This window comes from Cricetulus griseus, chromosome 6 (genome assembly GCF_003668045.3).
Source record: "Cricetulus griseus strain 17A/GY chromosome 6, alternate assembly CriGri-PICRH-1.0, whole genome shotgun sequence".
NCBI classification, from domain to species: domain Eukaryota; kingdom Metazoa; phylum Chordata; class Mammalia; order Rodentia; family Cricetidae; genus Cricetulus; species Cricetulus griseus.
The window spans coordinates 66,633,105-66,649,025 of NC_048599.1; the positions used below are offsets into that span (position 1 = coordinate 66,633,105).

Genomic DNA, 15,921 nt, shown 5'->3' on the forward strand with positions numbered 1-15,921 from the left:
AGATGACTTTAGGATTTAGTTAAAATAGTTACGATGTGACATAAGCAGATTGTGGTATCTTCTTATATTTTACCTTTATGATTGTTAATTTTGGATACTTTACACTGCTAAGTTTTAATCCTCTTTTAGACTAAAGGGGAATTGTAGGGGAAGCTGTAGCCACGCCTACTTAGGGGCTGGCTACAGGTGTGCCTGACCACGCTTGAGAGGGCGTGGTTAGGGTGACATAGAGTGAGACTTTTAGGGGACTGCATTTCTCTTTCAGTTTCACTTTTGTACTTGCTGGACAGACTACTGCCACGCTGGCTGGCTAGGTTGCTCTGTAAGTAAGGCGTTTCCCTATTAAATACCCTTGTATTTCTACCTGACTCCATATTGGTAATTTCCCACTATAGCCTAGTGTTTCCAAACAACCAACCTTAATATATCCAGTAACCTTACTGGAATTGACAAATGATAGAGTCTCTGTAACAGCTAAATGTACTCCTGTGGAAATGTTAGATTTAAAGAGATTCAAAGAAGCAGTAGTCTCATATGGCATGCATTCACCTTTTGTGAAGCAGATGTTAAACTTGTGGGAAACTTGCAGTATAATTATTTCTAGAGACTGGAGAGACTTGATTAAAACTATTTTAAAGCCTGACCAACAATTACAATGGAGTACTGGGTTCAAAAAAGAGGCTATGGCAATTAAACACGGAGTAGAGCTAGAGGTATGGAAATCTTCTAAGATCAACTTCTTGGAGAAGAGAATTATTTTGTTTAGAAAGGCAATCTCTGTATGATGACCATGCCCTGACTTTATGACACACAGAAGCTTTGAAATCTTGGGACAGAATTAGAGAAGTAAGAAAGAAAATTGAGTCATTTACTAAAGTTATACAGGGCCCAAAGGAATTTTTCGTGGATTTCCTATAAAAGATTGAAGTCAGCAGTAAATAGAATGACACAAAAATCAGAAGGTAGACAAATAATAATTGAATCTCTAGCTATTGAAAATGCTTATTGTCAATGCAAAAGGATAAGTGGGCCTTTAAAGGCAAGGACAGAACCCTTGATAGAATGGATCCAAGATAACAACCAAAATAACATGGAGGTTTGTGCAGGGACTGATAATAGTTGCAATTTAGGTATGCTGCTTTAAAGAAAAGCATATGTAGCAAGTTTACTTTGAGAATTTATTATAACTCCATCACAAGTGAAATTGTATAGACATACTTCATAGTTTTCTAAAATCAATAAAAGAAATGTTTGATTTCTACAGAGATAATAGTCACTTTATCCAGTTCATACCTGCTAATGTGCAAACAGTTACAGAATACATAGAACTGCATACGTCATGTGACCTCGATTTGACACATTAGGGAATTATGTTCACAGTATAGCTTTGTTGTTTCTTTTCTTTCTTTCTTTCTTTCTTTCTTTCTTTCTTTCTTTCTTTTCTTTTTTTTTTGCTCTGGTCATATCTCACAACTTATCATGGATAGTCTCACAAGCACAAAAAAGTTAATGATTATATACATTCAGTAAGACATGAGATAGCACAAGGCTTCTTTTTAGTCCTTATCATTGAAATGAATAATTTTGAAAAGTTGTCTTAATTTACCAATGCCAGGCTGACTTAGGGCAGTCTTTCCTTGTCTCTCTTGCTTTTCCCACAAATATTCAATATTTGATATCACTTTTAACAAAAATCCCTAAGGGATTTCTAAGATAAGGTTCTTATTTTGGTCAGAAAACACAAAGGTGAATTTCACCCATGGGACAATTACAGGAGGTGAAATTAAGTCTAGCTGAGGGGAAGATTGTCTCTACACAACAGGAGTAACTTCATAAGCACATACCAGATTGGAAGAAAATAGAAGCCAAAAGAAAATGTGAGTTGCTAAGCAATCAGTCTGACTTTCTTCTGTAAGCCATTTCTTTAAATATTTCTAGTTATTTTTTTTTAACCAATACCATTTTATTTTAGTTGAATAGTTACTTTTACTTCTGTCATCTTTAGAATTCAATTAATGTGTTGTCTCCAAATCTCCTATTCCATGTATGCTCAGGTCCACTACAGAAAAACCTAATTCTTTATCTGATAATCCACAAGAGTAACATTCTGCTAACATTGTACAAATATTCCATTTAACTTAATAAGATCAAATATTTGCATCTAGAGTGCACCAAAGATAAGATAGCATTCAGAATCGAGATGGGAGTAAAAATGAAGTAAGTTAAGTGACTATTGTAGAAATAAGTAGAAAAATATTCTGCCAACTATTGTCTGATAGAAGAAAAATCATTCTCTCTCAGGGATCAGCCTCCTAATTCATTGTAAAATGTACAGTGGTCAGTCTTGAATCCTTATGCAACAACAAAAATGGATTTCACAAATTTAATTTATGTGCATTTGTGCACACACATACACATACCTACATATGTAGCAATAAAAGTCAAGAAACAAGAGGCAAGCCACTTGAGGGGTAGCATGGGAACACTATGTAAGGATGATATTTTCGAGCTGTGTGAGAAAGAAAAGGGGAGGACTAAAATGATGGAATTCTATTTCAATTAAAACACATTTCAATAGTAAAATATGCATACAAGAAAAACAAAACCAAAGAAAGCAAAATAATGAACACAACATGAAAACACTCAATCTGCTAGCAGAGAAAGTTATTAGAAATTACCACTTAGAGAAATGCAAATAATGAGACTAACACAAAGTTTAGCACTTTGATAAAAGGGCAATCAATGCAGAAAAAACTAAGAAAATAGAAGAAAAATATTAGTTTGCTTCTAAACTCATAAGAAGTTTATTTAGTGTCTTTCTGTTCAATAATATTTGTATTTATTTTGTATAAACAAACATTTGATTTTCTAGGAGAATTGCTACTAAGATAGATGCAAGAATATAGAGATACTTTAACAGATTATTGAATTTAATTTGGTCTTTGAAAATATTGATAGAACCTGCACAAGAGAAGAGAAAGGTGAGTGGTTATTATGTTCCTGAAAAGCAATTTGCTTTTCAGATAAACATTTTCTATTGCTAATGCTGAACCTATTGTGAGTTCAAGAGCTTAGGTCTGAATATGCTTTGCTGTGTTCTTTCAAATTCCATTTGTATATGTATTTAAAGTGGTATTTTGTTAAGCAGTTTAGCTGAGTAAATAAATTCTGTATTATACACTTTTTAATGAGTAGCTATGAACCTGGTTTATATATTTCAATCTGGTATCTGTGTATATCTTATATGGTTCTGCGTGATTCCTCACTGAGATTTTCCCATTATTTACTTTATAAATTTAAGCTAAAATTTAAATTTATCGATGATATAGAAACAATTCTGCTGATGTCCAAAGATATCATTAGGCATGGTGTCAAATATGGTAGTATCCTATCAGACCATTTGCATTGATATTTAATGCAATTCTCCCATCAGTTTCCAAATCTAACCATCTTTTTCATTATGGCATGTCATGACTGCTAGTAAAAATTTCAGACACTTTAAAATTATTAAACCACACACATTTTTGGTTTTCACATTGCTGTCTGCTTCCTCACAGATCTCCTGTAGAGGAATTTCCTGATAGAGCACATGGAATACAGGTCTAACCCATGTTTCTCTTTTTGAGTTGTTGCTCTTGGCTCATTAACTCAATAGCTTTCAGTTGAGCAACAGTATCAACATATTGCCTTCAATTTCTTTTGTAAATGCACGCATTTCTACACAGATAAGTTTCAAAGTGAATATCAAATTTTCACGTGAAATAGACTTCCTCATATGACTTGTTGATAATCTTTTTTTCTTTGCAGGCCATTTCTGATGACACACTGGGTAAAATGGATGGAGGCAATCAGTCTGTGGTGTCAGAATTTATACTTTGGGGACTTTCACAGTCACAGAAACTTCAGGTCTTACTCTTTGTGATCTTTTTGATACTTTATTTCTTCATTGTGTCAGGAAATATTGTCATCATGCTCTTAATTACCACTGACCACCATCTCCATTCTCCCATGTACTTCTTGTTGGCCAACCTGTCCTTTGTTGATATGTGGCTTTCCTCTGTTACTACTCCTAAGATGATTTCAGACTTTCCAAGGGAAAACAAGACCATTTCCTTTGAAGGCTGCATGTCCCAGATTTTTTTTGCCCATTGTATTGCTGGAGTAGAGATGGTGTTGTTGGTGGTAATGGCTTATGACCGCTATGTGGCCATCTGCAAACCACTCCACTACTTCACCATTATGAACCTGAAAAGATGCACTGGGCTGGTGTTCATTTCTTGGACTACTGGCCTTATACATGCCACAAGTCACCTGGTAGAGATTGTGGAGCTGCCTTTTTGTGGTCCCAAGGAAATAGACAGCTTTTTTTGTGACATGCCTTTGGTAATTAAGCTAGCTTGCTTAGATTCCCATGATTTGGATATTTTAATGAATGCTAACTGTGGGGTTGTGGCTGTAATCTGCTTTATTCTGTTACTCATTTCCTACACATATATTCTTACCAACGTTCTCCAGAGTTCCAAATCTGGTGCATCTAAGGCTCTGTCCACATGCACTGCTCACATCACAGTGGTGATGATATTTTTTGTGCCTTGCCTTTTCATTTATGTATGGCCACTCAATATTATCTGGTTGGATAAATTTCTTGCTGTATTTTACTCTGTTTTTACACCTCTCCTAAACCCAGCAATTTATACACTGAGAAACAAAGAGATTAAAAATGCTATGAGAAGATTCCTAAGCAACTACCTTTTCAAAGAAAATCCCTAATACTCACAAATGTAAACTAATTACTTTAAATAAGGAGTCTGACTGTATGAAATAGATTTAAAATCAGTAAACAAAACTGTGTCTCAATTTCTCTATATGGATATAATTTAATATTTTAAGGAGAATATGACATTTAATGCCTAACCATCTAATGTGAATTCTTCATCTTAAAGCTCTGTACAAATGCCCCATGTGTACAGAAATGTCTTTAAAATATTCTTCCAAGTCTTTAATAAATTTTAGCTTTACATCTATTGAGAAAACTCATATGTTTATTTTCTGGTTAACATCTTATTAAATTTTACCTTAGTATAATTCTGTGTACCATCACATGACCCAAATTGTTCAAATTCTTTGTCAATGACCAAAGTCAAACCTCTTGCTTTATCCCAGCTTTCTAGCAAAACACTAATGCAGTAGGCAGAATAAATTAAGAAGAGAAGTAGAAGTTATTACTTCCTAAAACAGGAATGGAGTATACTTTGTGTTTTTATTTTAAATCAGATGCATAAAGTACAATAGTAAAACATAAAAATAAAGTTTGAAATGATATTGCTAAATTATCTCAATCTGCGACTAAAATTTGTTCTTTAAATTATTATCTATTGTTTATGTATAATATCCTACAATGTAATCTCCATGTGAACTGTGTCCATAAATTGACTGATTAATTATTAAAAACTATTGTACTTAATTCAGTGGTCAACTCACATTGGACCTTTAACAAACACATTTGTTAGTTCATATACAGTTCTTTTGGTCTGCAAGGCTGCAAATGTCTCTTAAACAATCTAAACTATTAAATTTTTGCTTGTTTTCTCACCATAAATATGTGGATAGACCCTGTTGATGAATGTATAACACACTTTGGTTCCAGGATACCAAGTTCTCAGTCTCAAAATGACTTGAGAACTCTTCCTATTGTATAGCTTGCATGGTTCTAAAAGGTGGTAAGATCATTGGGCAATAAAGGAATTCAGTGATCTTAGCCAGCTCTACACCCCTCATGGGAAAATACACACCAACCTGGCAGGATATGTCCACTGCTGTAATAATGACATTACTCTGATGTACTAACAATCTATATTCTGAATGCTTTTTTGACAGGAGAGACTATTGTACAGTTGGTTAAAATTCCCCAGCCATATGATCAGTTTAAAATTTCAGATATTACAATAATGGTTTGTATTCATTTGTAGTTGATTTTTTTCTGAATGAGAGATAAAGTTTAATTTTCATTCTTCTGCAGGTAGGCATCAAACTTTTCCCAATATTTCTTAAGGATTATGTCTTTCCTCTAGTATGTAGTTTTGGCATCTTTGATGAAAATCATGCACTCTTTGGACTTAAGTAAAGGATTTCTGCTACTGTATTTTATTCATTTATCTGTAGGTACTCAAGTATGTCAATACCACACTGTTTTGATAACTATGGCTTTGTAATGTCTCTTGAGATCAGGAGCAATGAACCAGTAAGCATTTTTTTTATTGTTTCTGCTGTTGGTCAGGAAACCTTTGACTATCTTTTCTTCCAAATCATTCTTCTTGGGGATATTGTGATGTGATTGGTGATTTCTTGAGAGTATGTAATGTAATATTGTTTACAGTTTTGTGGTTTGATGTTATCTTTTTGAGTTTGGTAGTTGATAAATTTTTAAAAATAAGGTTTTAGCCCATTTGTCTGGTCTCCAAATCAAGGACATTGTCCTGGTGTTCTCCTGAGATTTATGGGTTGAGATGAATGAAACAACAGAACATATAGGTTTCTGTCAAGATTTGCAATTGTCTAGTGACTTGGCAATTAAGGCCTTGGGGCAGGTACTTTGAAATGACATAGCCAGGTGTCTTCTTAGGTCATGTGTGAGGGCATGGCTCATACATTAGTGTGACTTGGGTGAAGCATACAGAACTGCAGAGCCAGGTCTCTTACCATCCTTGCCATCTGAGCTATAGCCTGGCAGAGTTTCTTATGGAAAAAGTCACACTTTGCATGGACCTGGGAGAAGGGAAAGGGGACAGGATCTCCTGGGAGAATGAGAGGGGGAGAAGAGGTGGGGACAGGAGGAAATGGGGGAGGAAGTTTGAGTCGGGGGAAAAATAGAGGGGAGCAGGATGAGAGATACAATAACAGAGGGAGCCATTATAGGTTCAAGGAGAGATCTGGCACTAGGGAGATTTCCAGAGATCTACAAGGATGACACTAACTGACAATCTAAGCAATAGTGGAGAAACTACCCTAAATGCCCTTCCCCTGTAATGAGACTGTTGACTACCTTATATGCCATCCTAGAGCCTTTAACCAGTGGCTGATGGAAGCAGAGGCAGACACCCTCAGCTAAACACTGAACTGAACTCTGGAACTCAGTTGCAGATAGGGAGGAGTGAATAGCAAAGAGGTCAAGACCTGGCTGGTGAAACCCACAGAAACAGCTGACCTGAACAAGGGCAGGTCATGGAACCCAGACTGATGTTTGGGAGGCCAGCATGGGACTGATCCAGACCCTTGAACATGGATGTCAATGAGGAGGCATAGGCACTCTATGGGACCTCTGGTAGTAGATCAGAATTTATCCCTGGTGTAAGAAAGGACTTTGGGAGCCCATTCCATGTGGAGGGATGCTCTCTCAGCCTGGACACGTGGGGGAGGGCATAGGCCCTGCCCAGGATGATATGACAGACTTTGGGGATCCCCCATGGAGGGCCTTATCCTCTCTGGGGGCAAACGAGGGGATGGGGTGGGGGGCTGATGGGAGGTGGGGGGGAGAGGAAGGAAAGGGATTGACTTGTGAAGCAGGCTTGTTTCTAATTTGAACTAATAAAAAATAATTTCTAGGGGAAAAAAAAGATACCCCATTTTCAAAATAGTTAATGGTATTAAACATTCCAAAATTGTTGCATCATTTGGATCAGGGTCTAGGCTCTCCCCCAGGTATCTAGGCTGAGAGAGTATCTCTCCATTGGGAATGGGCTACCAAAGTCCATTCATGCACTAGGCATAAATACTGGTTTCACTGTCAGAGGCCCCATATACTGCCCAAGTCCCCAACTGACACCCATGTTCAGGGGGCCTGGTTTGGTACTATGTTTGTTCTCTAGCTGTCAGACTGGGGTCTGTGAGCCCCCACTTGCTCAGGTCAGCTTTTTCTGTGGGTTTTCCCAACAGTCCCTGCCCCAAATGATGTGCCAGACTTTGATGATTCCCCCATGGGAGGCCTCACCTTCCCTGGGGAGTGGATGGAGGGTGCAAAGGGGTGTTAGTGGGGTAAAGGGGAGGCCATGAGGGAGAGGGAACTGGGATTGTTATGTAAAATAAGATTGTTTTAATTTAAATAAAATACATATGTACATACATACATACATACATACAAACAAATATATAAGAATTCACATACATTTAAAATGTGAGCCTAGTGTCCCTCCTTGGGGAATGATTTTACACCCCTCATGACTGTCTTTCTCTGGGTGAGGCATTGTGAATTTACAAGGCTGTTCCTTCTGTTGGTTTTCTGTTTCTGTTGTGATTTTCCTCTGCTCTTATACTAGTCTGTGGTGATTAAGTTTACCAAATTATTCCTTGAAAGTTTCCTGCTTGGCACTACAAGTTTTTAAGTTAATGTTGTGCACCCGTACATCTCAAGTGGCATTTTCTTAAGAACAAAATTTTGACCTTCAAAGCTACCAAAGGAAATAGTTAATATTATGATACCTGTTGGAGACATGAGTAAAATAAGAAAATAAAATGTATAGAAACCAATCCTCAACCTGTGATTAGTGTTCATGTTTGTTACATTCCAATTAAGGTCCACACCGGCAAATGCTAGAAGAGGTTTCTGAGAAGCTGTCAGATGAGTCTGGTCAGTGGTTTAGCACATGTTGTCCCATGGCAGCCAAGTGCCTGGCATATGTCATAGCAGGACTTTCTTATACAGTAGTTTCAATATTTTATGTGCTTAAAGATTTTCACAATATAAAGTAAGAAAGATAAGAAGGATTTAAAAAAGGGCTGGGCAGTGTTGGCACACGCCTTTAATCCCAACACTCAGAAGGCAGAGGCAGGCAGATCTCTGTGAGTTTAAGACCAGCCTGGTCTGCAAGAGCTAGTTCCAGAACAACCTCCAAAGCAATTCAGAAAAACCCTGTCTCAAAAAACCAAAAAAATAAAAAAAGAAAAAAAAAGAAAGAAAGAAAGGAAAAAAACAAACAAAAGAAAACCCAAAGATGTAAAGAGGGAAGAAAGAGAAGATTATGGAGCAAGGAAACCTGGGGAAGATCTGCTGGGACTTGATGACATCAAATGACCTCAGTGGTTAGCCTATTGAATTAATTCTTTCCATGAAGTAGCTTCTGCCTGAGTTGAAACACAGAGCAAACCAAATCAAAATTTTCTCCTTACTTTCTCAACAGCTGATAAGATTTACATTTTATTGTTACACATTCAGCTTTAGTTATAGGAATCTTTTCTCCACCATCACTAAACATATCATCTTCACGGTGCCACTCTTATTATTATCCTTAAATTAACATCTATCTACTGTGTTAAAAATTACATATACAGCTTTGCAAGTCTTCCAGCCTTCCCCACCTACTTCTTGACCAGTCAATCTTTGTTGTTAAAGTGTTTGACCAAGGTATAGCTAAAAACAAAACATCTAAAGTTCAGAAGAAAACATTTCAAAATTGTCTACATGGGAGGATTGAAGTGTTCCTACTACATGCACTGAAGGGTAACTTAAAAACAATTCACAGAGATGTTCATTGTCTTCATTATGGAGATTCTTCTCAGAGAATATATATTGAATTGTTCTTGTTTAGCATTGAGTTTGCTAACTAAATTTCAATAAAGGAGTAAAAATGAGCTAAAAGTAATGAAAATTCAAATAAGCAAAAGAAATAAATTCTGATACATAAGATCAGAAATCAGCCAAATAGAAAATAGACTAATACAATAGGTGAATCATGTATTAGGGATTCCCAAGGGAAGAAATAATTGTGTGGGGATATGTGTTTATTTTGAAGAATTTGCTCCAAAAAGACATATATGAAGGTTGTTAATGATATATTTGACAGGTTAAGTTGGTTGGGTACCCAGGGAATCACTGACGTAGTTGATATTTGGAGCTGATGAGTTCCAAGGATATTTAGAAGCAGAATTTTACCTGTTTTTTCTTAATACAGGAGACTGAAGAAAATCCTTGAACTATAGATGATAATTTATTTCATCAAAACCTACTGACATAAATGTTAATATCATCTATGAAAAAATTCACAGACACAACTATATTTGGCATATAGCTCAATATAAGTGTTAATAATATCTACACATAAAATTAATGATTACTATTGGGTCAATAAAAAGGTGAATCTTTGCAGTGTTTTGATTTAATTTTGAATGAACTTGATAAGATGTCAATTACTCTGATTAGTGAAATAGAACAAAATAAAATAATTAGATAGGGATATATCACTGATGTTAATAACATTAAAGATCATAACAAAATATGGAAAGTTGTATACCTATGTATTTGTCATCTTAGAGGATAGAGATGAAGTTGCCAATAAATTATACTTTCCTGTGGTGATATATTATTTATAATTTATTAAAGTTTGCCTGAGGATTTAGAAAGCAAATCAGCCTCAAGCTATGGAGATCAGGCAGTGGTGATACACATGTTTAATCCTAGCAGCCATAGAGCTAGGCAGTGATGGTACACACCTTTCATCCCAGCACTCAGAATTAAGAGGTAGAGGGATCCCTGTTAGTTCAAGGCCATACTGAGTACACCACAATGATCCAGTCTTTTTATCCCATATATTTTTTATAAATTCTATTTAAATCAGAGGCAATCTTATTTTACATATAAATACCAGTTCCCTCACCCTCCCATCCTCCCATGGCCCCCAGCAATCCCCTATCCCATCCCCCATCCACTACCCAGAAAGGGTGAATCCTTCCATGAGGGTAAATCAAAATCTGTCTAGTCATTTGGGGCAAAGCCTAGACCCTCTCTTGTGTATCTAGGCTAAGAGAATATCCCTTCATGGGAAACAGGCTCCCTAGGTCCCTTCATACACTAGGGTTACATCCTTGTTTCACTGCCAGAGGTCCCACAGACTGCCCAGTGCTCCTAGCTGACACCCACGTCCAGGGTACTCAACATCCTTAGCCATCAGGGAAATGCAACTCAAAACAACTCTGAGATATCATCTTACACTGGCCAGAATGGCTAAAATCAAAAACACCAATGACAGTCTATGCTGGAGAGGATGTGGAGAAAGAGAAACACTCCTCCATTGCTGGTGGTAGCGCAAACTCGCGTGACCACTTGTAGAAATCAATATGGAGGTTTCTCAGGAAAATAGGAATCAGTCTATGTCAAGATCCATAAATTCCATTCTTGCACATATACCCAAAGAATGCTTATTCATACAACAAGGACATATGTTCAACTATGTTCATAGCAGCATTGTTTGTAATAGCCAGAACCTGGAAGCAACCTAGATGTCACTCAGTGGAAGAATGGATGGAGAAATTGTGGTACATTTATACAATGGAGTATTACTCAGCAGAAAAAAATTGAAATCTTGAAATTCACAGGCAAATGAATTGAATTGAAAGAAAACATACTGAATGAGGTAAACCAATCATAGACATGTGTTAGATAAATCTTGCTGCGAAAAGCCGCCCGAGTTTTACAGCCACGTGGATGGACAAAATAATACAGAGACATATTAGGTACAAATGCTGCTTGGCCAATGACTAGGATTTCTCATCTATTAGCTCAGTTTAATTATCATAAATCTATATATTTTATAAGATTTATCTTATCAGATGCCTTCCATTGGCGTCCCTCCTTGCTGATGGATCACATTGTGCCGCTGGAGGAAGAGCGGAGGGAGAAAAGGGACACTTCCTGTTTCTCCTTGCTTAAATATGAGTCTCCTTGCTATGTCACTTCCTTCCTGGATCACCACTTCTCTACTACATTTTCCAGAATCCACTTTGACTCCTAGTCCAGTCTAACTTGCTGCATCATTGGCCAAACAGAACTTTATTCAGCAATTACATAAGATAAACATACACAGAAGTACTTCCCCCATCATCTCCTCTTTTCTGTCTAAATAAAAAGAAGGACAACTTATCTTTTATAATAACTGAAGAAAACTATAACCATAACTATCTGTCTTCAACTCTATCAAAGACCACAAAAGGATAATATATAATCTCTAGAATTGACAGAGACATCTCGATACCTGGACAGTCACCCAAGTTCCTCTGTAACTTTGGGGCATCCATCTTCAGCCTATAGGCCACAGTGTGTCTGGCACACTTCTCCATTTCAACAGGAACCCTTCAGTACTGTCTTGTTTTGTAAGTTCAGCAGTCATTTTCTTGTGGGTCCTGCATGTCCAGTTTATACAGCAACAAACAGTCCAGGCAAGAGCAGTTTCTTGCCCAAATGGCTAATCTTGCCATGTTGAAAGCAAACTCCATAATGAGTTTCTTCGATGTCCATCCTCCTTTCTGATGTAATTGGTGTGCCAGGAGTAGTTGTGTCTCACTGCCAAGAAAAACCCTAAACCATTTAAATGCTGTATTTCTGTAGGTCTTTGAAAGTTTTGAAGAATACCTATCCATCTCAAATATATCTCTGTATATCTAGAAGACATAACTAACCTAATTATAAGTTCTGACTATCATAGGTGATTATATAACCTGTATGTAAGTATGCATATCATTTTAAAAGATCTGTATAAACACAATACCTAAATGAGAGAAGACATGTACATATCACAAAATTGACCTTAAAGTTGTATAAATAAATGAAAATCCATACCAATGCAAAGTATTCATTCCTATATCCTATTCCTTTTTTTCTTTAAAAAGAGATTGACTATGCTCATTATCATTTATAACCAACCCCATTTAAATGAAAACAAACATTTTAAACAATATTTGGGAATTTGGGCGTCGTTCCTTATAAACTGCTTCCTGCTGATTAGGGGCGGTGTTCATACCAGGGAATCATGATAAAACATAGAAATCTGACCAAGTCCTTGTTTTCATAGTCTGAAAGGCTGTATCATCTCAGCTTCAGGGGGTCTTGCTTGATCAAACCATATTAGTCTGGAAGGAATCAACAGCTTTTGATTTTCTGTGGAAACATAAGTAAAAACTTTTTTTTCAAGTAGCCTGTCCTTAGACTTAAATTTTGAAGTCAAAGCATCTTTAAAATGTATAAGTTAGATTAATTTAGTCAGCATTTATAATCAAATGTATTTTAATAGCAGTAAGTCTTTCCTTGGCAATCAAACAATTTAAAGACAACAATATGGTATATAGTATCCAGATTCTCTGTGTATTTTCCATCTTTATGTGGCTTTTTTATTACTTTATTTTTACTTTCTTTTGTTTCTTTTTTCCTGTGACAGGGTTTTTCTATGGAAATCTGCCTGCCTCTGCTTCCTTCAACAAATCCCACCGACGTGCGCCACCACAACCGGCTACTCTATTTTCTCACAAGCCTACATGTATTTTTAAACACAGTGTAAACCTTTAGAGGCATTGGAGCAGCTTCCATATGTTCGTTCCATCCCGGAGCTCTTGGGGTTTGGACTCGGCACTCCCGAGATGAATTTGATGAATTTTCCAAACAATTTTCTTTACTAAGAATTCCATGCTTGATTTTATTTTATTGCATCTATGTATTTGTTTTTGAACATTTCTCTCTTGAATCTTTTCCTACAGATCATCACTAGCAGGTAATCTTTATTAATTAAGCTCATTATTACTTAATTTATACTTCATTTGCCCCACATAATGTGAATTATGATCTATGATCTCAAGTTTTCTGGTTATCTATTTCTTGTAATTTTTATGGCAAAACTCTTACCCACTAATTTTTGTTTAGTAGGTTCATTTCCAATGAAAAATAACCCATTTCTGTTTTAATGATCACTTTTTGTATGCATTTATATATTTATACTTAAACATTTATACTCATTGTTATCATTAGAGTGTATCACTGATATTTGTAAGTCCATTTCTTGTTACTGGTCTATTTCTTTTCTTTTCTTTTCTTTTTTTACTTTATCATAAGAGAAATTATTTAGGCACCTAAATTGGCATGAAAAGTTGTTTGGAACTTTGATTCTCTACAGCTTCGATTTCTTGTTCTACTATTAATTATTGACATCAAGTACATTATAGTTCAGGATAACATTTAAAGGCAATTTTAGGTTGCATAAATTTTAGCATGAAAAAGTTTGAAAATATTTATTGTGAATATTGTAAATATGTAAATAATGGTTTTCCTCTTTTGTATAAACTATAAGTGTAAACTTCTAACTTTCTGTTAGGTTGCTAGGGTCATGAAAGCTAATTAACTTATACATAATAACTACTGTTCTTTAAAATATTAAAATTATTAATGTGGAGTATCATTAACTTTTTAGTTATCTTCTTTTTAGATAGTCTAATATAACATTAAATATTAATTTTATTTTATTTTAGGGGCACTCATATTTACATATCCACCCCCAATTCCCTTGCCCTCCTATCCTCCCATGCTCTCCACGAACCCCCTCCCCAACCTACCCCCTCCACATCCTCCCCAGGGATAGTGAGGTCCTCCACCGGGGACCATCAAATCTTTCATATCATATGGAGGAGGGCCTAGGCCCTCATTTCTGTAACTGGGCTGCAATAGCATCCCTCCATAGGAAATGGGCTCCTAAAGTCCATTTGTACTCTAGGGATAAAGACTGGCTCCACTGTTAGAGGTCCCATAGACTGTCTTGGCCTCCTAGCTGGCATCTACATTCAGAGGGCCTGGTTCTGTCCAATGCTGGTTCCCGAGGTTTAAGACTAGGGTCTCCATGCTCTCACTAGGTCAGGTCAACTGCTTTTGCAGGTTTCTCTAGCATGGTCTTGGATCCTTTGCTCATCCCTCCTCCCTCTCCACAACTGGATTCCAGGAGTATGGCTCAGTGTTTAGCTGTGGTGCCTATTTCTACTTTGATCAGCTACTGATGAAGGCTCTAGGAATGATAACCAAGGTAGTCATCAATCTCATTATAGGGGAAGGGCATCAAAGGCAGCCACACCACCACTGACTAGATTATTAGTTGGGGTCATCCCTGTGGATCCCCTAACATTTCCCCAGTGTCAGACCTCTCTTCAAATCTGTACTGTCTCTCTCTATCAATGTAATCTCCTATCTTGCCCACTTAAATTCTTCCCTCATCTCAGTCCTCTTGTTCTCCCCTTCTCCTCTTTCCATGCCCTTCCTCTCTCCTCCCCATGATCCCAATTTGCTCAGGGGTTCTTGTATCCTTCCCCTACTTCAAGGGACAATGCAATATTCCCTTGGGGTCCTCTTTATTTCTTAGCTCCTCTGGCAGTGTGGATTGTAGGCTGGTAATCCTTTGCTCTACGTCTAAAAACCATATATGAGTGAGTACACACAATGTTTGTCTTTTTGTGACTGGGTTACCTCACTCAGTTCCATCCATTTGCCTGCAAATTCAAAGGTTCTCTTGTTCCCCCCCCCCAAGGAGTACTCCATTGTGTAAATGTACCACATTTTCTCTATCCATTCTTCAGTTGAGGGGCATCTAGGTTGCTTCCAGTTCTGGCTATTACAAACAAATCTGCTATGAACATAGTTGAAAATATGTCCTTATTGTATGAGTGTATATTCTTTGGGTATATGCCCAAGAGACTAATTGCTGGATTTTGAGGTAGATTGACCCCCATATTCCTGAGAAACTGCCAAACTGATTTCCAAAGTGGTTATACAAGTTTGCACTCCTACCAGCAATGGAGGAGTGTTCCTCTTTTTTCACATCCTCTCCAGAATTGACCGTCATTGGTATTTTTGTTTTAGCAATTCTGGCCAGGGTAAGATGGTATCTCAGAGTTGTTTGTGTTTCATTTTCTTGATGGCTAAGTATGTTGAGCACTTTTTTTAAAAATTAGAATCAAATGTTTTTTCTCATGTCAATCGCAGTTCACTCTCCCTCCCCTAGTCCCCTGCACCCTCCACTGACTCAACTCCCAATCCAAACCCCTTTCTGCTCCCCAGGGAGGGTGAGGTCTTCCATGGGGGGATCTTCAAAGTCTGTCAAATAATTTGGTGCTGGGCCTAGCCCC

General features: G+C 37.0%; 1 protein-coding gene across 1 annotated transcript; it reads left to right on the plus strand.

The window, feature by feature from the left end:
- The first annotated feature begins 285 nt into the window (after nt 1-285).
- On the plus strand, nt 286-5,339 carry LOC100764529 (olfactory receptor 4K3). The gene is made up of 3 exons (XM_035446723.1): nt 286-322; nt 2,873-2,981; nt 3,808-5,339. Exon 3 carries the CDS (start codon nt 3,835-3,837, stop codon nt 4,768-4,770), a length of 936 nt encoding a protein of 311 aa, XP_035302614.1. The 5' UTR covers nt 286-322; nt 2,873-2,981; nt 3,808-3,834; the 3' UTR covers nt 4,771-5,339.
- Nucleotides 5,340-15,921: the final 10,582 nt, after the last annotated feature.

Coding starts and splice junctions, on each gene's coding strand:
- LOC100764529 (XM_035446723.1), top strand. CDS start 3,835: ATGGATGGAGGCAATCAGTCTGTGGTGTCAGAATTTATACTTTGGGGA.